Consider the following 24,107-nt stretch of genomic DNA (forward strand, 5'->3'; position numbering starts at 1 on the left):
GATGTCACCAGACAAGATTTATATAACAAGTACCTAGTTAAAAAATGCCACCCGATATTTGGGGAAGGAGGTTGAGACGAGGTCTGACGAACAGAATTATCAATGTCAATGCTTCGGCCAGTACTACTTAGGTACATATTACTTATGACATCTTATTGTCATTATTGAACTATCAGCCTGGTAAAGGGTTAGGGTTAGAGTCTGTTCGGAAAGAGAAGAGTCGTGGAATGTATTGGGCCCCATACATTCCACGACTCTTCTCTTTCCGAACAGACTCTAATATAAAACGTACAATAAAAACTCATTTTCCAATTGCAACATATATTGAGATAAAACATTAATTGCGAAACATCGTGGTTACAGGACACGGCACTACCAACATTACGACTATTACTTTTAAAAACAAATTTGATACAAAGGAATGTCTAAATCTACGTTATAAATTTAAAAAGCTTTAAATACAATTCGGCAGTAAAATCAATAAAAAATTGTGATAAAATGTATGAATATTATGTGAATGACGATTAGAGTGAGGATGGGTCAAACGCGAACCTACAGCTACAATGGGTACATCAATTTTATCATTTATTACAATGATTGCCAATGGGGATATATTAATATTAGCTTAATTAGCTGGAATAATAATGTTTTACATTTTTAAGAATATTAAGTTTAGAAATTATTTCATCAAAATTTATTTTTTAATATCCAAATATTACTGGATTTTAACGCCTTATTCCAACTAACTAATGTATTGAACAAGACAGTTTAACATATGAATCTACTTTCACAAAGTGCTTACATAGTGTAACAAATGTTATTTTAAATTTGCGGGTTTAAAAATTAAAATTATCAAACATATACATTGTGAATACATTTTGATATCATTATTTCATTTAAGATACAGCGTATCATTGACAAAAACAATTTTTTAATTTAACAAAACAATTCCATAAAAAAAATACCTAATAAAACACGCAAATGTAACACGGGGTTTTACGTGACATAAAAATTTATAAAATGCATGACTTAAAATATAATATAAAAAAAGTGAATACCCCAAAGGAACCGGTAAGAAATTATTTGAATGAAATTAAAAATTCATATGTGTAGAGTGAATAAACTTGCACTTTAACATTGGTTCCCAAACTTCTTGATCCAGACGTACTATTACTGCAGGTAAATTTAGTGTGGATTAAATGGGGGCTAAGAGTCAGATTTTGATGGCTTGTGGGTCAGATATGGCCAGCGGCAAGCATTTTAGAGTTCCCTAGCTTGGAGAATCACTGGACTAGATTAAATTTATAACAAGAATTAAAGAGGGTTAACTTTATCTTTATACGCTGTTCTGATATAAGTCTTATATTTTTTAATCAATCAACCTTTTAACTGCCATAGAATTTTTCACCGAACGAGCTCGTGTCGCCGGCGGTATAAAGTTACACCAGGTTTTGTCTTATTTATCATACCGCGGCGAAATGAGCCTGATTTTGTATGTTTTGTATATCAGTTTACGGCGGTTAAAAGGTTAAAGATCCTCTTTTTAAGGATACACTCATTTACAGTAATATTTTTGAAGAATAACTTTAATGAAGAGTTCTATTTTCTTTAAATTGCTCAATTTATTATTTCTAATGTCGACCACAACTATCGACCCAGTGTCTTGTCTGTTTTACGTATGTAAACTGAGGACCATTTATGTTACAGTAAAATATCATCGCTTATCCTTTGACGCGATATCTTACGATATCGGGTATAGAGACCTATAAAGTCGACATCTCTTTACTTCCTTGTCGTATCCTCACGGCTGAGGGACGTGACGAATGTGGACACTTTTCACCAGCGCTCTCCAAGCCGCTCTGTCTTGGGCCCAGTGCATGCTAGCCTGCAATGTGGCGTTTGTCTCTAACGTTATTCTGTCCGCCCAACGTGACAAAAAGCGTAGCGAAAGTCGACATAAGATACGTAAACGAGCCTAATCAGTAAAGTACCTGGAATTTAAAATAAGATACCGACACACAAGTTTATTCACTGTAAACAATGTGAAGTGTTGCACGCTCCGCTCCTCTCACTTGAGCGCGCACTCGACGAAGACGCGGCGCTCCTCGGGCGGCGAGGGCGGCGGGGTCTGCGGCGCGGGCACGCGGCCCAGGTTGGGCTCGAACTGCGACTCCGCCAGCGGCCACAGCCCCTTCAACACCGACCTGCGGGGAAATAACTAGTCAATATCTACTCGTCGAACTATGGGAACCGACATAAGGGTGAATCTACTTTGTAACCCATAGTTTTAAGTGTCGCTTGCGTTACTAAAAATGTCTTCGGAGTTACCAAGAAATCGGGCTTCTAATATACATAGTTTATTAACAGTAAGGTGAAATTTTATAACGAATTTTAAAAGTTGTGGACAGATTTGTGGCTTTCCATGAGAGAAGGGTCCTTATGCACATGGAGCATAAGGACCCTTTACGCACGGAACGCCACATTTGTGTCGGTCAAAAAGTTGATTCGCCCATAATCGACACCACTGAGACCGAGATTTCGATCACTTAAATCAATTCAACAATTATTAGTAAAATTTAATTTCAAAGAATGTTAAGGGGAAAGTCGTACTATTCAAGTTTAACGGTTTGAAAATACACAAAAGTTCGCACTTTACGCAGTGGGAAGCCATTAAAAAACGCCACAGGTATGGTGTAAGCCCTCATGTCACAGAAAAGTTTAGAACCCACCAGTGATGGACGGAACGGTAAGTAAACCAAGCTAGTGCATAGACACATGAATGAGATTAGACATAACACCAGTATCACAGAATAAGTAATAGTACTACCGTACAGAAAGGACACTTCCTACAAAAACGAAGTTTGACAGCGATTCAGGGTCGAATCATGATATCCCTTCCTAACTTATGGCAATATCCCTTTCGACTATTTAGGGCTGTCAAAATTCAAGTAATTATCTTATCTGTGGTCGTGCACGCAAAGAGACATCAAGTTGTGTCAACCCTAATAATTGCTCGGAGCAATGCTGAGCCGAACGGAGCCGAGTTTGCCCGAAGTCAGGAGTGTCTCCCTACTGCCAGTATGTACTCACCACAGACGATGGTCCACGAGGGTCCTCACTTTGGGCAGCGGGAACCCATTGAAAGGCGAGGCCACCGGCATGGTGTAGGCGCCCATGTCGCGGAACAGCAGCCACGAGCCCACGGGCAGGGGGGGCAGGCGGGTGGAGGGCAGCACGCAGTCCAGGCTGTCGCAGGTCGGGCCCCAGATCGAGCAGGGAAGAGGCTTCTCAGTGTGCGGCTGCGGATAAAAATATTTGTATTTTAATACTGACTCATTCTGGTCTTTCCAAAGTAAGGTCTTTAAAATTTTCTGATAATACGCAGTTCAAGTCATGAAGCTGTCATGAAGTAACTAACAGACCAAATGTCGCTTACTTGGCATTTTTAAATTAAATAGATGAATGGTATTTCGTAAGCGCCATTCTCCTGAAATGCCCCTAGTATACAAATTGTGTATAGATACTCACATAGAGCGTGGTGGCCTCGACCTGCTGGTGGTCGTAGAGCACGCAGTTGAAGGAGCCGTACACGCCGTCGTTCATGAAGTACATGGTGTGCGTCTCATCTTCGACACTGGCGTCTTTGGTCACGAGTATAGATACTCACATAGAGCGTGGTGGCCTCGACCTGCTGGTGGTCGTAGAGCACGCACTTGAAGGAGCCGTACACGCCGTCGTTCATGAAGTACATGGTGTGCGTCTCATCTTCGACACTGGCGTCTTTGGTCACGAGTATAGATACTCACATAGAGCGTGGTGGCCTCGACCTGCTGGTGGTCGTAGAGCACGCACTTGAAGGAGCCGTACACGCCGTCGTTCATGAAGTACATGGTGTGCGTCTCATCTTCGACACTGGCGTCTTTGGTCACGAGTATAGATACTCACATAGAGCGTGGTGGCCTCGACCTGCTGGTGGTCGTAGAGCACGCACTTGAAGGAGCCGTACACGCCGTCGTTCATGAAGTACATGGTGTGCGTCTCATCTTCGACACTGGCGTCTTTGGTCACGAGTATAGATACTCACATAGAGCGTGGTGGCCTCGACCTGCTGGTGGTCGTAGAGCACGCAGTTGAAGGAGCCGTACACGCCGTCGTTCATAAAGTACATGGTGTGCGTCTCATCCTCGACACTGGCGTCTTTGGTCACGAGTATAGATACTCACATAGAGCGTGGTGGCCTCGACCTGCTGGTGGTCGTAGAGCACGCAGTTGAAGGAGCCGTACACGCCGTCGTTCATGAAGTACATGGTGTGCGTCTCATCTTCGACACTGGCGTCTTTGGTCACGAGTATAGATACTCACATAGAGCGTGGTGGCCTCGACCTGCTGGTGGTCGTAGAGCACGCACTTGAAGGAGCCGTACACGCCGTCGTTCATGAAGTACATGGTGTGCGTCTCATCTTCGACACTGGCGTCTTTGGTCACGAGTATAGATACTCACATAGAGCGTGGTGGCCTCGACCTGCTGGTGGTCGTAGAGCACGCAGTTGAAGGAGCCGTACACGCCGTCGTTCATGAAGTACATGGTGTGCGTCTCATCTTCGACACTGGCGTCTTTGGTCACGAGTATAGATACTCACATAGAGCGTGGTGGCCTCGACCTGCTGGTGGTCGTAGAGCACGCACTTGAAGGAGCCGTACACGCCGTCGTTCATGAAGTACATGGTGTGCGTCTCATCTTCGACACTGGCGTCTTTGGTCACGAGTATAGATACTCACATAGAGCGTGGTGGCCTCGACCTGCTGGTGGTCGTAGAGCACGCAGTTGAAGGAGCCGTACACGCCGTCGTTCATGAAGTACATGGTGTGCGTCTCATCTTCGACACTGGCGTCTTTGGTCACGAGTATAGATACTCACATAGAGCGTGGTGGCCTCGACCTGCTGGTGGTCGTAGAGCACGCAGTTGAAGGAGCCGTACACGCCGTCGTTCATAAAGTACATGGTGTGCGTCTCATCCTCGACACTGGCGTCTTTGGTCACGAGTATAGATACTCACATAGAGCGTGGTGGCCTCGACCTGCTGGTGGTCGTAGAGCACGCAGTTGAAGGAGCCGTACACGCCGTCGTTCATGAAGTACATGGTGTGCGTCTCATCTTCGACACTGGCGTCTTTGGTCACGAGTATAGATACTCACATAGAGCGTGGTGGCCTCGACCTGCTGGTGGTCGTAGAGCACGCACTTGAAGGAGCCGTACACGCCGTCGTTCATGAAGTACATGGTGTGCGTCTCATCTTCGACACTGGCGTCTTTGGTCACGAGTATAGATACTCACATAGAGCGTGGTGGCCTCGACCTGCTGGTGGTCGTAGAGCACGCACTTGAAGGAGCCGTACACGCCGTCGTTCATGAAGTACATGGTGTGCGTCTCATCTTCGACACTGGCGTCTTTGGTCACGAGTATAGATACTCACATAGAGCGTGGTGGCCTCGACCTGCTGGTGGTCGTAGAGCACGCAGTTGAAGGAGCCGTACACGCCGTCGTTCATGAAGTACATGGTGTGCGTCTCATCTTCGACACTGGCGTCTTTGGTCACGAGTATAGATACTCACATAGAGCGTGGTGGCCTCGACCTGCTGGTGGTCGTAGAGCACGCAGTTGAAGGAGCCGTACACGCCGTCGTTCATAAAGTACATGGTGTGCGTCTCATCCTCGACACTGGCGTCTTTGGTCACGAGTATAGATACTCACATAGAGCGTGGTGGCCTCGACCTGCTGGTGGTCGTAGAGCACGCAGTTGAAGGAGCCGTACACGCCGTCGTTCATGAAGTACATGGTGTGCGTCTCATCTTCGACACTGGCGTCTTTGGTCACGAGTATAGATACTCACATAGAGCGTGGTGGCCTCGACCTGCTGGTGGTCGTAGAGCACGCACTTGAAGGAGCCGTACACGCCGTCGTTCATGAAGTACATGGTGTGCGTCTCATCTTCGACACTGGCGTCTTTGGTCACGAGTATAGATACTCACATAGAGCGTGGTGGCCTCGACCTGCTGGTGGTCGTAGAGCACGCAGTTGAAGGAGCCGTACACGCCGTCGTTCATGAAGTACATGGTGTGCGTCTCATCTTCGACACTGGCGTCTTTGGTCACGAGTATAGATACTCACATAGAGCGTGGTGGCCTCGACCTGCTGGTGGTCGTAGAGCACGCAGTTGAAGGAGCCGTACACGCCGTCGTTCATGAAGTACATGGTGTGCGTCTCATCTTCGACACTGGCGTCTTTGGTCACGAGTATAGATACTCACATAGAGCGTGGTGGCCTCGACCTGCTGGTGGTCGTAGAGCACGCAGTTGAAGGAGCCGTACACGCCGTCGTTCATAAAGTACATGGTGTGCGTCTCATCCTCGACACTGGCGTCTTTGGTCACGAGTATAGATACTCACATAGAGCGTGGTGGCCTCGACCTGCTGGTGGTCGTAGAGCACGCAGTTGAAGGAGCCGTACACGCCGTCGTTCATGAAGTATATGGTGTGCGTCTCATCCTCGACACTGGCGTCTTTGGTCACGAGTATAGATACTCACATAGAGCGTGGTGGCCTCGACCTGCTGGTGGTCGTAGAGCACGCAGTTGAAGGAGCCGTACACGCCGTCGTTCATGAAGTACATGGTGTGCGTCTCATCCTCGCCGCTGGCGTCTTTGGTCACGATCTGATTTAAAAAAAATCTTATAAATCTTTGGTTGGTGGTGGTTTGGTTGGTTTCTTTGTCCAATGTCATTGCGTCTCACTCTCTCATTAAGCAAAATGTGAGACGCAATCAGTGTTGGCCGAAAGTTAATGCAAATTGAAAATGCAGGCCATTAACCATTATAAATTGAATCGTAAACTGTAATCGTCCGTTACGGTTTAAGGTTCAATTTATAATGGTTAATGGCCAACATTTTCAATTCGCATTAACTTTCGGCCAACACTGGACGCAATACACATTGGACAAAGAAATTGGATAGGTGGATTACCACCCTTACACGGTAATAAGTGCGTTTGGTTTACTTTGGTGAAATAAAAAGTGGTGAGTGTCCTGGAACACTCGGCTGTAACAAAGTCAAGAAAGGCTGGTGAGAAAGGTGTATGAACACGCAAAATAATGAGCATTCTCATGCTCTTCATTTTGTTTTCTTCTGTTCTGTCCATATTAGTCTCATTACATATTTCGCAGTAGTACGGCTTGTAACTGCAAAATTTGACACTTACATCTATCGCACTAGTATAGGCTCCGTGCATGAACTATAGGGGGCAGCATAGGAGCCGTCAGATTTTTGGCGCGAGGCGTGAATGTCTCGTTTATGCTTCCGTTGTAGCCCACAAGATGGCAGAACCTACTATGCACAAGGAAACGTACCGACGAGAACGGTAGATGGTTTTGGATGGTGGTGGTGGTGATTTTTGCAAAGCAACCAAACCACCTTTGCCGCCTTTTGCTACTAACAAGATTTGCTTGACCAAGTATAGCCATAGAGAAATATACTGCCCTACTAAGCCAAAGAGCGCTATCTCATAAGAAAATTCATTGCTAACTTATACTTTAGTTTCTATTACTGAGAATTTCATTTTCAAAATCATTTGTTTTTGAGATAGCGCTATTCGGCTTAGGAGGGCAGTATAGTAAGGCAAGAGTGCTCATTCCATACATCAGTTTTGGTACCAAAAAGACGATTATTTTCATAGTCGACATCTAGCAACGAGTAGCGGAATTATCAGTGCTTTAAGTAGCAGTAGTAGTACTGTCAAGTGACAATAGATGTAGCACCGACCGGAAAGTCTAATGCTCAACAACATAAGACTTTCCGGTAATAGTCGTTTTGGTACCAAAACTGATGTATGGAGTGAGCAATCTATGTATTTTTTTTTCTATGGTATAGTATAGACATCTTTTGGGACTTAAATAGGTTGTCTTTCAGCTTACATGATGAAGAAAAAGTTTAAGTACCGGTCCGCGAAGTGAGTCTCCAGCCAGGGCTTCGTTCACCAGGGACAAGTCACAGACAATAGAAGGGAGACAGGGACAGGTGTAGTTACCTCTCGCTTGGCGTGGATCATGACGGCGAGCGAGTAGGCGGCGGCCGCGAAGTACCGGCCCGGCTCCGCGATGACGCGGACGTTGCGGTCCGGGAAGTGGGTCTCCAGGGCTTCATTGATCACCAGGGACACCTACAAACAAATAATAGTTTTGTAGTAACAATAAAATTAAATATTCTTATAGCCCGGCCTGCTGGTCCCTAACACTAAAAGAAAGTCAGCTCCTGGTAGCGGAGAGAAAAGTTTTTCGCAAGATTCTGGGACCTATTCAGAGAGATGATGGTACCTGGAGGATCCGGAAAAATGCCGAGATTGAGTAGTCAGTAGCCGAGCCCAATATCATCGGCAAAACGAAAACCCACAGACTTCACTGGTTCGGTCACCTGCTGAGAATGGGAGAGGATCGGGCTGTCAAGAGGGCGTTCTTGGGACGACCGAGTGGTAGCCGTCCGGTGGGTCGGCCCAGATATCGTTGGGAAGACAGTGTGACGGCCGATCTGCTTCAGCTTCGCGTCAGTAACTGGCAGGAAGTTGTGCAGGATCGGGACAGGTGGCACGCTCTCGTTTCGGAGGCCAAGATTCTCTTTAGATCGCTGAGCCTAAGCTAGCTAGATTAGCTAGTTAGCCGGGAGTTAGTTAACCATGTACTTTAGAAATTGGGACGGGTGCCACCGTGATTGGGTCGCCTCTTATGGCGTCACCCGTGAATGGTTAAGAGACCGGCTTCGGCCGATGAAGGGCTAGGCCACGTTTTCTTCAGTATAAGTTATGAATTTCAGTATACAACCCACCTCCTTGATGCTAGAGTGTGTGCCGCCGGGGAAGCCGCCGCCGATGTCGAGGAGGCGCATGCGCGGGTGGCCGAGCGCGGCGGCCAGCGCGAACAGCGCGCGGCAGTACTGCACGGCGCGCGCGTACACCGCCGTCTCGCCGCACCCCGACCCCACGTGGAACGAGATGCCGACCACCTGACGAGTAATACTACATTATTGTCGAGGCTCGGAAGTAGCTACTTGCAGGCTGAGGATTCGTTTTAAACGGACGACCTTGGGAGTCCGTTTAATTGAATCCGAAGCCAGCAAGTAGCCTTCCAGTCGAGTCATATATAGTGCTTTTCTCAAAAATGGTGCAAGAAATATAAATATCATAGAAATATTTTACAAAAGCAACGTTCTTAGGTATATATTTTCACAGAAAAAAGTAGAAACAATTGAAAAAATTAGCTTTGCCGCCTTTTTATTTTTTAAATAAAAAAATAGAAGTGTATTTTCTGCCGAAAATACGTCAACCTATTTGAGACAGCTAAATAGTCGCGGTACTAATCATCTGTTTGGCTGTTTAATGGGCCTGCGCCTTCATTTCATATGGCCATTTCAACTTTTAAAAAGTTTGGAACTCGACAAATAATGGAATTTGTATGCAACATTGCAGTCCCAAAATCGAGACTGCAATGTTTTTAACTTTTTAATTTTTGACTGACCATAAACTACGCGCTTCGCGACCTATTTTTTAAACGGCAAAGTCGACTTTGCCGTCCATTTTTGAGAAAAAACATATATCGACATCTTTGTGTACATACATTTGTCAATTTTTTATGAATGGTATCATTCTATCAGGTTTGTTTTGAGGATCAAATGTTAAAGCAATACAAAAGTCACAAATTATGGGCAAAGTCGCACTTTACTAACGAAACGCTTCTAACAAAATGACAATACATCGTGACGTCAGAATCACAGTGACGTCACAGTCAGAATTTAGCAATTAGATAACTAAAGGGCGGATCTAGGATACTTTATTTTTCTTAATCCATCTGGGGAGGGTAAATGACAAAAACTGATTCACCATCACCGTGCATTAAGTAGGTATTCATTCTGCGCCATCACATGGCATTTGATTGTCAAATGTCAAAAAGTATCACAATTCTTCCAAGGCCCATCCATACAAATGAAAGATCCAAAATTTACCACTGATTTGAATCTACAATGTAGGAAATAGAGTTGACGTTGTTGGAAAATTGAACGTAACAAAGCAAAAGTGACTCTGTTCCAATTGAATAGGATTTAAATTTAATCGAACTGAAGAGGTACTATAGATAGGACCTTGGGCCTTAGGAGGATAGGATGGGATACGTAGCCGGCAACCCCGTTTCTCGTCCGAGATTTGTATAGTGCTTTTCTCAATATCCATTGGCTACGGTGGCCAAAATCGAAAAAAAACTGTCTAAAAATTGAATTTAGCGCGGAGCAAGTACCAGGGCCTCATGAGCTACGAGAAGGTGTCGCTGAAGGATTGTGATTTTGGGTGCTTTTTTCGGGGTATGTAATTGATTTATAGTTAAGAAATGTATCATAGGTATATATCACAAATAGTGTACCTTTCTGATGGTAGTAAGATTTTTCATATAACTATTACTAAATATTATATAAATATGATTCAGCCTATGCAACTTCTAATAAAAATCGATGTTATATTTTTTTACTATTTTTCCCGGAATCAGCAAACAATTACGTGACACATATAGTCTGTTAAGCAGAATATGTCAGTAGCAATGTAAACCAAACTAAAGTATGGTATTCCTAGGAAACGAACCAAAAGCAGCATTGTACATCAACGATGAAATGTAAACAAAACAGTTCCACAGATAAGATATAAATCGCTGGCCCAATATTACAGGGTTCTATGTTTCACTTTTATCGAACTGAAATTTGAACATTGTCATAGTGACATTAAGTCGAATTTCAATTATCTTGAAAATGTAACATAGAACCTTGTATATTAGGCCAGCGAAATAACTCGCGATTCGAACAATTTAAACGTAGTGTTGCTAACCGGCGATTTTTCAAATTCGCCGCCTTTTTCTACTGGCAAGATTAGCTTGATCAAGTAATGTACATGTATTCATATCTGACAAAAAGAAAGAAAAAAAACCGGGCAAGTGCGAGTCGGACTCGCGCACGAAGGGTTCCGTACCATAATGCAAAAAAACGGCGAAAAAAAAAACGGTCACCCATCCAAGTACTGACCCCGCCCGATGTTGCTTAACTTCGGTCAAAAATCACGTTTGTTGTATGGGAGCCCCTCTTAAATCTTTATTTTATTCTGTTTTTAGTATTTGTTGTTATAGCGGCAACAGAAATACATCATCTGTGAAAATTTCAACTGTCTAGCTATCACGGTTCGTGAGATACAGCCTGGTGACAGACAGACGGACGGACGGACGGACAGCGGAGTCTTAGTAATAGGGTCCCGTTTTACCCTTTGGATACGGAACCCTAAAATCATGCAAAGAAGGGTAATAGCTAACCTCGAGTCCGAGTACTGCAGCCAGTTTGAGCAGGCGCGGGGCGTCGGTGCCGGGGTCGCAGCCGAACTTGATGCCCAGCGGGCACTGAGCCGCAGCCGCGTCGCAGCGGATACGGAGCACCAGCCTGCGAGACAATGTGGACCTTATCGTTAGGACGGCAAGGTTTCTGTCTGTGAGAATTTTCTAATTCGACAATTTAAGCATCAGATACACGTTTTGCGCGAACACGCAAGCGAATTTCGTTACATTTCCGACTACTAAGGTACAACCGAGACAATTGGCCTAAATGCCACAATAGGGTATTTGACTGTATTTAAAATAAATTACTTTTCATCTCTCCTGTTCGGAAAGTTCACCTTTCATAGGCTGATAGCCGGGTGGAAAATTGCATTTCCCACCCTAGGGTGGAAAGTTTTTTTTTTTATTTGTACTTCGAGCAACGACTCACAGCCGTATATGCCATATTATTCAAATAAAAGCTCTCATATTAGCTTCGGCATTTCAGACCATGTATTATCGAAATTGGATGTCAATTGCATTGCATTATTAAGAAAAATTATACTACTTGTATTTAATACTTAAATGTATGAAATAAAAACATAAATATTTACTTAAATTATGATTAATGTTTAAAATACTATCATTACATTACATTCATTGATATAGTTTCATTTTTTAAGGCGCATAGATTTAAAGACCATTTCGGACTCATCCCAATTTAAGATCGGTTTGTCTATGGTTTTAGATTTTTTTCCGACCAAATTGGCGCCAATTCCAGTCCCTAATTCTCTTAGCTGTCAAAATATTTTCTTGTGTTTGACTTTCCTCATAGTCGAAATGAAAAGTAGAGTGTTTAACTCGAGTAAAAGTAACCATCTCACCCTCGAACTATTGGCGCTCGAACAAGTGAGAGCGCCAATAGTTCGAGGGTGAGATGGTTCACTTTCCACCCTTGGTTAACAATCTACTATTTCACCACACCAGCTCGGAACGGCTTACTTTGCACTTCAAAACCAGATAGCAAAGTTGCATTTTATTCACATGTGAGGCAAAGTAATCAAATGCAAATTTTGAGTTGTTTTCTTATGTTTGCTGGTAGAATTGACTTTGAAATGATGATTTTGGGTGATAAATATTTAATAACATTCATTTGAATTAGATTTGGTTTGATTTTGTTTGATATTTAATATTTGCTTCGGGTTGGTGTGGTGAAAAATTTTGTGTTTCACTCGGGGGCAAATTTTGTTTAACCCTCGCAACGCTCAAGATTAAAGTTTTCGAACCACTCGCTACGCTCGTGGTACATTTTTGGAATCTTTCGGTTGCTCGGGTATCAATATTAGCACGAGCGGTTAAACAACAACTTTGCCCCCTTGTAAAACAAATAACTATTACACCATGCATGAAATAAAGCATCAGAAGATTAATAGAGAAACGTAGATATTTTTAAATACAATTCCTATTTTAAAACCCGTATAAAACTATAAAGAGTAGGTAGTTTGATCATGACGTCACATGCTAGCGTTTCATATAAATTCCATAGTAGCAAAATCGTTTTGACAGTTCGAAAAAAGAGACTGATTTGACTAGTAGTCAAATACCCTATTCGTCGAAATGAGCCGTAAACATTTAGTAAAATAGTCACTGTGACCTACATAAGGTCATACTGATCTACTTTTACCATGGGTGAACCTAAAAAGTTAAATTATTACAAAGTTAAACCGTGCAAAAAAAGTTAAATTTTCCTTAAGTCGATATTTTCTATGGGATTTTACTTTTACGGGTCTCCCGGTCGAAGGTCATGGTGGCGCTGGCGTGGCGGATGTGGGACGCCATCTTGGCTGGGATATTGTGGGTCTACTGAATGACCATAAGGTCCAGGTGGTATAGGTCACTTACTGCGCATGCGGCATGTACTGCTTGATCTTCATCAGCTCGGGCTCCGAGTCGAAGGTCATGGTGTCGACGCCGACGGCGCTGGCGTGGCGGATGTGGGACGCCATCTTGGCTGGGTTCGCGAAGATTATACGGCTGTGGACATGACACAAGGTTAGATAGTTGTCGCTGTATCATTCGCGGGGACTTGATCCGAGTCTCTGTGCCTAGTTACGAAATAACATTAAACAAAAATGTCTTCAAGAGCAGTTCTTCATCAATCTTGGAGTTAAAAAGGCATGTTGCTTCAGTATTATACATTTCACTGAATAGTTTGGGCGCGTTGGATGCACGAGTGACATAAGGGCACAGTCTAGTGAGCGAGTAAGAGAACGCGTTATAAGCGCCATGTATTAGGGCGGTTTTTTTTTGGAATGCACGAAGGTTGATATTGAGCTGTAGTCGCGCGCGTCAGGTGACGTCTTTGGTGATAAAATGGTTAAACAGTGTGAATTGTGCACGAAGTATTTATTCAGTGGTTGTACTCACTCAGGCGCAACTCCAAGGCCGGTTATCAGCTCGATCTCGTTGCGCGACGCGCAGTCAAAGCCTGCGCCGAGCGCGGCCAGCGTGCGCACCAGCACCTTGTCGTCGTTGCATTTCACCGCTGCAACAACACACAACGGTAACGCACAATAATCAATTATCCTCCTAAGGCCCAAGGTCCTACGTATAGTACTTATTCAGTTCGATGAAATTTAAATCATATTCAATTGGAATAGAGTCGTATTTGTTTTGTTTTGTTCAATTTTCAAACAAAACCATAACCAACTCTATTCCCTGCACTATAGGTTCAAATTTCTGTGACCAATTCTGGATTTTTCATTTGTACGGCTGGGCCTTAGGAAGTTAGGAGCTAGCTTTCCCCCTCATATCCTATGTTTCTAATAATCATAAAATTAAACGAAGTGGCATAGCTATGGTTACGTATATCAAATATGTAAAGACATTATTTCATATTCATTTAGCAAGAATATCATGAGATCAGTTTCGCCCTAAAGTAGTAAAACAGCGAAATTTGATCGAGCGACGCTGATGTCATGATAAAAGTTAACCTCGAAAAATATAGCCCTGCCCATCCCACTTGAAATCCTTGAATACAGAGCGTAGAAGGGTTCGACCCGCGGCATCAGTTCCTGTCATCGCCGGTAGCGAGCAGCCACTTCACCAAGATCCACGATCTAGAACGGATCCTCCTGCGCGCCGCCCTCTACGACCTCCCTGCTGCTCCCACTCCCCCTGCCCCCTCCTACCCTACTACACTAACCGTAGAAGGGTTCGACCCTCGGCATCAGCTCCCTCCAGCGCTGGTAGCGGGCCGCCACCTCGCCCAGGTCCATGATGTAGAAGGGGTCCTCCTGCGCGCCGCCCTCTACGACCTCCCGGCTGCTCCCAGTCCCCCTGCCCCCTCCTACCCTACTACACTAACCGTAGAAGGGTTCGACCCTCGGCATCAGCTCCCTCCAGCGCTGGTAGCGGGCCGCCACCTCGCCCAGGTCCATGATGTAGAAGGGGTCCTCCTGCGCGCCGCCCTCTACGACCTCCCTGCTGCTCCCACTCCCCCTGCCCCCTCCTACCCTACTACACTAACAGTAGAAGCGTTCGACCCTCGGCATCAGCTCCCTCCAGCGCTGGTAGCGGGCCGCCACCTCGCCCAGGTCCATGATGTAGAAGGGGTCCTCCTGCGCGCCGCCCTCTACGACCTCCCTGCTGCTCCCACTCCCCCTGCCCCCTCCTACCCTACTACACTAACCGTAGAAGGGTTCGACCCTCGGCATCAGCTCCCTCCAGCGCTGGTAGCGGGCCGCCACCTCGCCCAGGTCCATGATGTAGAAGGGGTCCTCCTGCGCGCCGCCCTCTACGACCTCCCTGCTGCTCCCACTCCCCCTGCCCCCTCCTACCCTACTACACTAACCGTAGAAGGGTTCGACCCTCGGCATCAGCTCCCTCCAGCGCTGGTAGCGGGCCGCCACCTCGCCCAGGTCCATGATGTAGAAGGGGTCCTCCTGCGCGCCGCCCTCTACGACCTCCCTGCTGCTCCCACTCCCCCTGCCCCCTCCTACCCTACTACACTAACCGTAGAAGGGTTCGACCCTCGGCATCAGCTCCCTCCAGCGCTGGTAGCGGGCCGCCACCTCGCCCAGGTCCATGATGTAGAAGGGGTCCTCCTGCGCGCCGCCCTCTACGACCTCCCTGCTGCTCCCACTCCCCCTGCCCCCTCCTACCCTACTACACTAACCGTAGAAGGGTTCGACCCTCGGCATCAGCTCCCTCCAGCGCTGGTAGCGGGCCGCCACCTCGCCCAGGTCCATGATGTAGAAGGGGTCCTCCTGCGCGCCGCCCTCCACGATCTCCCGCGCCGCGCCCTCGACGCTCCACTCGCCCTCCATAACGCGGATGCGCGGTTCCTCCTCAATCACCTTCATCTTCCTGGAGAGAAAGATCTATTTGGTAAAGCTGGTTTTTAACAGTTTTGAATGATTCACGGTTAGTTTAACTAGACTAGCGGTCTACACAACTTTGACACCCACCCGCTATCTTCAGTTACCCGTGAACAAGATGCATACTGGAACTGCGTCGAAATATCGGGAGCTCAAAAACAATACAATAGGTAATCACGGTTCATATCCCGGTCGATATAAGTATAGTGAAAACTGGTTTTTGTTATTGTTGTTGTTGGTGGTTTTGTTGTTGGTACAGTAATGGGACGTTTGATGTCTCACAAGCGCGTCTAGCCGGTCTAGAACATGATTGGCGCGACAGTATCTTTAATACAGTTAGAAAAAGATGGGTAGTCTATCTCGCGGCGAGATACTGTCGCGCTAATCATGTGCTTGGCCTATAGATCCGAACAGAGTCGATATAAAACGACACACTATCGATAATTTTCTCGGAAACAGTGTTTAAAAAAGATCGAGCAATCATTTGTGCCATTTTCAACCAAAACGTTACTTATTGTCGGTTGTCAATAAGGCGCTATTTCGATATAGCTTTAATTTGAAATCAACCTTATCGATAACCGACAATGCGGTACCTTTTGTTTGAAAACGTCACATTTAACCTCTAAAAATAATGGTCCTTAACCACAGTGACTCTTATAGACTCGGTTTTAAATATTGGCTAGACATTATTTCAGCTAGTATCTAATATAAAACATTTAGGCGCGTTTAGGGCTCATTTAGACGATGCGAGAACTCACATGCGAGTTTCATTACATTGCGGGTTTTGGTCGGTCGGTTGAATTGGACGTAACCAACAGTCCGCAATGTAACAAGATCGCATGCCAGTTCGCGCGTCGTATGTTTTAGCTCTTAGTTTAGTAAACAGTTTTGTCGAAGTGCTGATTAGTAGGCCCATGTGTCCTGTGGTATACTACAAAATGTAAAAAAGATGGGCGCCAAAGTGTAGCGTCTTTTTAAACTCCTGAGGGCCTACTGCGAACCACGTTCGACGTGTTGCCTCCCTGTCACACTTAACGTGCGACAGAGAGGCAACACGTCGAACGTGGTTCGCGGTAGACCCTCAGTTCCCAAGTCAAGTTAGGTTACAATAGGGACCCTTACCCAGTAATCGTTTGGCGTGTAGTTTAGCAAGCAGTCCTGTTGAGTGCCGGTTCGTGGCCGCGATCAGTCGGGCGCCGATGTGTGGCGGCGGCGGCGGTGTCAGGGGCCGGGGGAGGGCGGTGGGGGCCCACAAGCGCTAGTCCACAAGTGTCAGCTGCAACAATGTGTTCATTAAGTACCCGGTATCGACAGGCCTCAGTTAAGTCACGGACTGGACGCAAGCGGGGAGCGGAAAATCAAGGCTGTTCATAGATTTAGTGGAGCGCAATGTATAATGCTGCTTGCACCCAGTTTGCGGGTTTAGGGCCAGTTACACCAATACCACCCACAATTAGCTAAGTATCAGTAATAATAACATCGCAGCGGAGCGGATGCAGGGAGCTCCGATGTTAAGGGAGTGGGGAGTGGAAACAAAATCATTAAAATGAAATATTTGTACGCATCTGGATGACACATTTTAGACTGGTTCGACTAGCCAGCTCTCAGTAACCGTAGATAATTACACGACACTTTCTTTACAGGTAAAGGCACGTGCGGTTTTACTTAACAATAGACAAAGGATTAGCGGCTCGGGGCCAGTTACAAATCGAAAGACTATACTCGTATAGATAAAATTCTTTCAACTGAGCTTGTTCACTTACCTGTACTAACAATGGTATTGTTCTATTACAATCCTATTATCTGCTTTTGTTCTCGTAGGCGCCAACCAATTTACTTACAAAATAAGTTAGAAGTACATTGCATGTATATTGAATTCTAAACCTTATTTCTTGTTGAATGGGGGTTAAAATGGTCTAAAAAGATAATATCATATTCAATCTTTTGGAAAGTCACATGCATCTTAGCCACGACAGGTGTCGATGGTTGTTAAATGCAAAAAAAGTCGGGTTAGCCATTATTTAGTTAGTGTATTTTGTAGTCTATTGTTTAAAGAAATAGAGTCGTTAATCTATACTAACATTTCAAGGCGGTTATAATCTGCTTTTACTGCGAGGGGATTATCCTAATTTGTGGTTTACCACTCAATGGTATTGTATTCTTGAGACTCTTTGAGTAAACTAGCTCAGATCGCTTGATTCACACTATACTCACGTGTGCGGCGTGGTGTGTCAGCGCGGCGTGCGGCGCAGCACGGGGGGTCGACGTTGAAAGGCGCGGGAAGTGGCCAGGCCCCGTACTGCTATTACAGTGGGCACGGTACTACCATGCACCGAGGCCACAGTATGTATATGTACTCACGTGTGCGGCGTGGTGTCAGCGCGGCGTGCGGCGCAGCCAGGGGGGGTCGACGTTGAGCGCGCGGGAAGTGGCCGGGCCGCGTACTGCTACTACAGAGGGCACGGTACTACCATGCACCGAGGCCACAGTAGGTAGGTACTCACGTGTGCGGCGTGGTGTGTCAGCGCGGCGTGCGGCGCAGCCAGGGGGGGTCGACGTTGAGCGCGCGGGAAGTGGCCGGGCCGCGTACTGCTACTACAGAGGGCACGGTACTACCATGCACCGAGGCCACAGTAGGTAGGTACTCACGTGTGCGGCGTGGTGTGTCAGCGCGGCGTGCGGCGCAGCCAGGGGGGGTCGACGTTGAGCGCGCGGGAAGTGGCCGGGCCGCGTACTGCTACTACAGAGGGCACGGTACTACCATGCACCGAGGCCACAGTAGGTAGGTACTCACGTGTGCGGCGTGGTGTGTCAGCGCGGCGTGCGGCGCAGCCAGGGGGGGTCGACGTTGAGCGCGCGGGAAGTGGCCGGGCCGCGTACTGCTACTACAGAGGGCACGGTACTACCATGCACCGAGGCCACAGTAGGTAGGTACTCACGTGTGCGGCGTGGTGTGTCAGCGCGGCGTGCGGCGCAGCCAGGGGGGGTCGACGTTGAGCGCGCGGGAAGTGGCCGGGCCGCGTACTGCTACTACAGAGGGCACGGTACTACCATGCACCGAGGCCACAGTAGGTAGGTACTCACGTGTGCGGCGTGGTGTGTCAGCGCGGCGTGCGGCGCAGCCAGGGGGGGTCGACGTTGAGCGCGCGGGAAGTGGCCGGGCCGCGTACTGCTACTACAGAGGGCACGGTACTACCATGCACCGAGGCCACAGTAGGTAGGTACTCACGTGTGCGGCGTGGTGTGTCAGCGCGGCGTGCGGCGCAGCCAGGGGGGGTCGACGTTGAGCGCGCGGGAAGTGGCCGGGCCGCGTACTGCTACTACAGAGGGCACGGTACTACCATGCACCGAGGCCACAGTAGGTAGGTACTCACGTGTGCGGCGTGGTGTGTCAGCGCGGCGTGCGGCGCAGCCAGGGGGGGTCGACGTTGAGCGCGCGGGAAGTGGCCGGGCCGCGTACTGCTACTACAGAGGGCACGGTACTACCATGCACCGAGGCCACAGTAGGTAGGTACTCACGTGTGCGGCGTGGTGTGTCAGCGCGGCGTGCGGCGCAGCCAGGGGGGGTCGACGTTGAGCGCGCGGCGCCAGCAGCGCGGCGCAGGGCGCGGGCGCGCGGCGTGCGGGATCGAGTGCCCGGCACTGGCAGACGCGCCGGTCTCACCCGGTGCTCCCTGTAACAAGGGGAAATTACATTTTAGATAGGTTCATACACTTAGAGCGCCGTTCCGTATTGCAATTTATTGAGTTTTGAGAGGCATGAATGCTTCAAATAGCAATAAGTACTACCACGACTGCCTTAGCAGGGGCGTATTTACCCTAAGGCCATCAGGGCCATGGCCCGGGGCGCCAATCCGCATGGGGCGGCGTATGCCGCCTGCCTTTCTTCCTTGACTTGTGGGGCGGTGAAATTTATTGGCCTGGGCGCCAAATTTGAAAATACGCCCCTGTGCCATAGCAGTGTTAAACTGACATATTCGATGACGTCTGCGTAATAACGTACTTTCTGTACATCTCGCTCGTACTAATATGCGAGTACGAGCGAGATGCATTTTCTATTGTAGGTAAGTTACGCACACGCTAGCGTATATGTCACTGTCAAACTGGTAAGTAGTAACCGTATAAGTGGCTCTAGCTCTAGACTCACTTCTTGCATTTTAGAGTTGCATTTGGTAGGTGCATAGTTGCAATTGCTCTGCCTGACCTTTATTGAATTAGTAACGCTATGGCAGTTGTATATAAGTTACAAATGTTATTTTCACCAAGGTAGGTAAAAGTGCATAAGTATTAAGATAATTAAGCCGCTAACGAATTTTATAAAAAATACCATTTTAGGCGAACGATTAAACGAAAAGTGTAGGTCGCCGAGGACATTTTTAAATAGCATTGTTAGTTGTTGTATAATATTGAAACATGAATATGAAAAAATGCAAGTAAAACATGTTTAAAAACTTCGTTGAAAATGTAAAAATGCGTGTTGAAAACGTAACTGTCACTAAGAGCAACACTGAAAAGCAGTTAAACAATTGCTTTCGTGTTTAGATTGTGACTTCAACTACAACTTTGAACCTTACTCTATTGTAATAAAGCTTAAAGTATATCTTAGTCGTCAATACTACAATATTGGCAATCGACACAGAATCTCATAGTGATATAACGTATTTCTGGCCTTGAGTGATATGATAACAATTTGGCAGCGAGTGCCCGGCAACTATTATCAGAAATTATGCAATACTCAGTCACTGTTACGTCATATACTTATACATATTTATATACCTACATACGAACAGAATATTATATGATATACAGCTTTTCGGAAGCTTATAAAGAATAAAACAGTGTGAGGAAACCTGAATACATCTGCGTATTCAGATAACGTTGGGCTAACGTTGGGACTTGGGACTATACCCTCTAGGGTTAGGACTTTCCTCCCGACAACAGAGTATCAAACTTTGCTGGTTTATATGTAACCCTGTCAAGTTGACAAAAAGTCAAAACAGGATTGCAGCCTAGGTGTAAGGACGCCGGTCGTCAGTGCAGGAGGGTATAGTTCTTGATGTACAAACAGCAACAGGAACAAAGGCTTATTTACCATAAAAATAAGGATATGTCCCTATATATTTTGTCACTTTGGACGTGAATGTTTATTCGATGCTGACTGTACTTTAAACATCGATTATCTGATGACAGTGAACTCTTAATTATTATTGTGATATTGATGAACTTAAGATAACGGCGCAGTCAAAACATTGATAATATTAATAAGCTTACGAGCCCATCAACGTGCACACTAGCGCCACTGCTAAATATTCGCGATTATTTAAATTTAACGAAAGATATTTAGAAAAGGGGGCCGCTACGTACTGTATTTTGTATTTAAGTACCTTTTGAATTAGGGATGTACCGACTAGTCGCCGACTAGTCGGGAAAGCCGACTAGTCGGGAAAGCCGACTATCCGGCCACATTTGTAGTCGGCGATTAGTCGGCGACTAGTCGGCAAAAATGGCCGATTAGTCGGCACTTTATTAGTGAAAGAAAAACAGAAAAAAAAGAAATCAACAGTCAATATTTACCATATGTTTTATGTTTATTTTACTAAAATACCTATTCAGGGTGCAAACGAAAACTTTTGTTCATATAATGGACCGTTTGATCGTTATCGGTGGGCTGGTGTTTTCCTCTACAGGTCGATCTCAACTGATTCTCGTGTAATTTCATGTGCAAGTTCGATAGTTATATTTTTTATTATTATTCAGTTTTTATTTTTTTTAATGGTGGAGCCATGAGGAACTATTAATGTTAATGCAAAATTTAGAGACTTAGTCAGGGCAAGTTGCTCGTAAAGACGCTGACCACCCACAGGAGATAAGTTCTTAACTGGCGACTACGTACGGGAAAGAGAGCCTTGGAAATGCCTCCTACAAGCTGTATCGGATCTCTCTCTCCTCTGGATCGTAAAATAAAAGAACTAAAGACAGAAATTTAACGAGGATTCTTGGGATAGGTCTTTGAACCTGCAGAGAACACCTTTTAGCCAAGCTAAATTATGATGAATAGCGCAACCAAAGGAGCAAAACTATTGTTTTTCACCTGAATGTATACGATACTAATGATCTGGCCGACTAGCCGACTAGTCGGCCGACTAATCGGCCATTCGAGCGCCGATTAGTCGGCTAGTCGGCCAAATCAATAGTCGGTACATCACTATTTTGAATACATCAGACTAGTTTTTATGTTGCTAGATTCGTCAATCTATGCGTCCAAAGTTAAAACGGCCGTTTTTGTTTTGAATTCATAGATCGACGAATCCAGCAACCGAGTAAATTACCAGTCGCGCTAGCTTTAATTCACTGACATAAGAGCTATGGTATGGGACATATTTTTGAGATGATTTGTGCACCCATATTCTTACACTTGACTCTCTTACCCCGAATGACTCTTTAACTTTGGACGATAGACGAATCCAGCAACATAAAAACTACTTTGATGTATTCAAGAATACAAAATACAGTACGTAGCGGCCCCCTTTTTTAAATATCTTTCGTTAAATTTAAATAATCACGATTATTTAGCAGTGGCGCTAGTGTGCACGTTGATGGGCTCTTAATATTCAATTAGTAATAAGCAGTATTTACCAACTACAACATTTAGTAGCATGAGGAGATGAGGACAGTGTAATTTACTAACTAACCTGTAATTTCACATGTCTCTTGTCTACGCCATACATCAAATATTCAAGCACCTAATAGTAGACATAAGTCAAGGGCAGATACTGAGGGTTAACATATTTCAAACAACAGATCGATCAAAACGAAACGTAGAGCGACGTCACACATCGTCATGGAGCGATTGAAACTCACGCGCAAGGCCAGAAGCCTTGGCAATGAAAAGGCTTCTGTGTTATGAAAATATACGTATCTACTAGAAATATTGACATTGAAAAGGCCTTTTATAAAGGAGTGTTAGATGAAAACGTTTAGTATTTGTTTCAAATAACACACATCTCCTCTAAAACTATAAGTAGTAGTAGTAGTAAAAATTAAAATTATAAGTAGTTTAATGTTTAAAGAGTATAATAAGTTTTTGGCAAAAAAAAAAAACATTTTTTTTTTTTTCTCTTTATTTTAAGAAAAAAACATTTTTATTAAAAGCTTGTCTTGCTGACTGTACTTTTGTTACCACAGGCAACTAATACTCATCGAGACAATTCGAAAAACCCCAAACAGAATTAGGTTGCGTTGTTTCATAACAATAGGCCTGATGACAAATTTTGAAATCCCTTTTAATATTGTCGGTACACTTGTATTGGTTCCGAAAAACACAATATTTCAGCTATACTCATTAAGATTTAACATAAATAATTGCATTTTATTATAGCTAGTTTAAACCTCGCGCGAAAACGCCTCGCACGCCATTTGTGACGTCATAAATTAGTTGGTGGTAGGGTGGTAGACATTGTTTACATACTTACAGTTACGAATTTCCCTTGAATCCGAATGATATTGTTAATTCAGCACGATATATTACGATTAGGGATTACAAAAATTTATCACAATAAATCATTTCATACAAAAACTCTCACACGGTTGCAATTTAAGATGAATTATTTAGATACATGTAAATTTTGAGTGAAAATCACCGAGCGCCGGTTTTACATTTTCATTTTTCATTTTTTCTAGTTTCGACAGCCAATATGGCAATGATAGTTCCATTCAGCCAAATAATTAAAAAAGTTTGTTGGTGAAATATCGTATTATTTAGCATTTTATTTAGATAATAACAAATAGATATTTACTTTATATCGTGTAATAATATTTTTTGGACGTAATAAAAGATTAGTGGCAATTTTTTTTTTTTGTACCTCAAAACTCTTTGGTGAGGACGTATGGATTACGGTCAATGAGGTTGTTCTATATTGCTCTAAGAAATATGTCATGGATTGATGACGTCACTTCTTAGATCGCTTCTGATTGGCGTTTCAGTAATAATGGCCGATTGGAGAATTTTGCACTTTTATTTTATTGAATATATTAATAATCCTAATGTTTATACTGAGATTGGGCCATTTTTTTGAATCGTATTAACATATATGTTTCTTTAAAACCATTATTTCCATGATTCTTTGTTACTGTCATCAGGCCTATTCCTATTGCCACCTATTGTCTCCATCATCAGATCAGCTCGATGGTACCATAATATTAATATTGCATTGTCACCCGATTTACATACGTATGTATGCATCAGCACAATCGGAAATTGGGAAGTGGGCCAAATTCAGCTTCCAAGATTTGACCCACACTAACTAACTATATAAGAAACCAACAAACTTACATAGATTTAGACCAAG

The 24,107-nt window shown here is 45.0% G+C and overlaps 1 protein-coding gene across 1 annotated transcript in view; it reads right to left on the reverse strand.

Moving 5' to 3' along the window:
• Positions 1-304: 304 nt before the first annotated feature.
• Positions 305-24,107, reverse strand: part of LOC134800852 (ornithine decarboxylase 1-like) — a 54,810-nt gene continuing 31,007 nt past the window's right edge. The window contains exons 2-12 of the mRNA XM_063773409.1: positions 19,279-19,433; positions 16,882-17,035; positions 15,558-15,748; positions 13,808-13,925; positions 13,283-13,414; positions 11,384-11,507; positions 8,871-9,047; positions 8,080-8,211; positions 6,587-6,712; positions 3,091-3,299; positions 305-2,204 (exon numbers count right to left, since the gene is read on the reverse strand). Coding sequence (XP_063629479.1) covers positions 2,069-2,204; positions 3,091-3,299; positions 6,587-6,712; positions 8,080-8,211; positions 8,871-9,047; positions 11,384-11,507; positions 13,283-13,414; positions 13,808-13,925; positions 15,558-15,744 — 1,341 coding nt within the window. The 5' untranslated portion in view covers positions 15,745-15,748; positions 16,882-17,035; positions 19,279-19,433 and the 3' untranslated portion in view covers positions 305-2,068. The remainder of the gene's footprint in view (positions 2,205-3,090; positions 3,300-6,586; positions 6,713-8,079; positions 8,212-8,870; positions 9,048-11,383; positions 11,508-13,282; positions 13,415-13,807; positions 13,926-15,557; positions 15,749-16,881; positions 17,036-19,278; positions 19,434-24,107) is intronic.

This window comes from Cydia splendana, chromosome 20, assembly GCF_910591565.1.
Source record: "Cydia splendana chromosome 20, ilCydSple1.2, whole genome shotgun sequence".
Taxonomy (NCBI): domain Eukaryota; kingdom Metazoa; phylum Arthropoda; class Insecta; order Lepidoptera; family Tortricidae; genus Cydia; species Cydia splendana.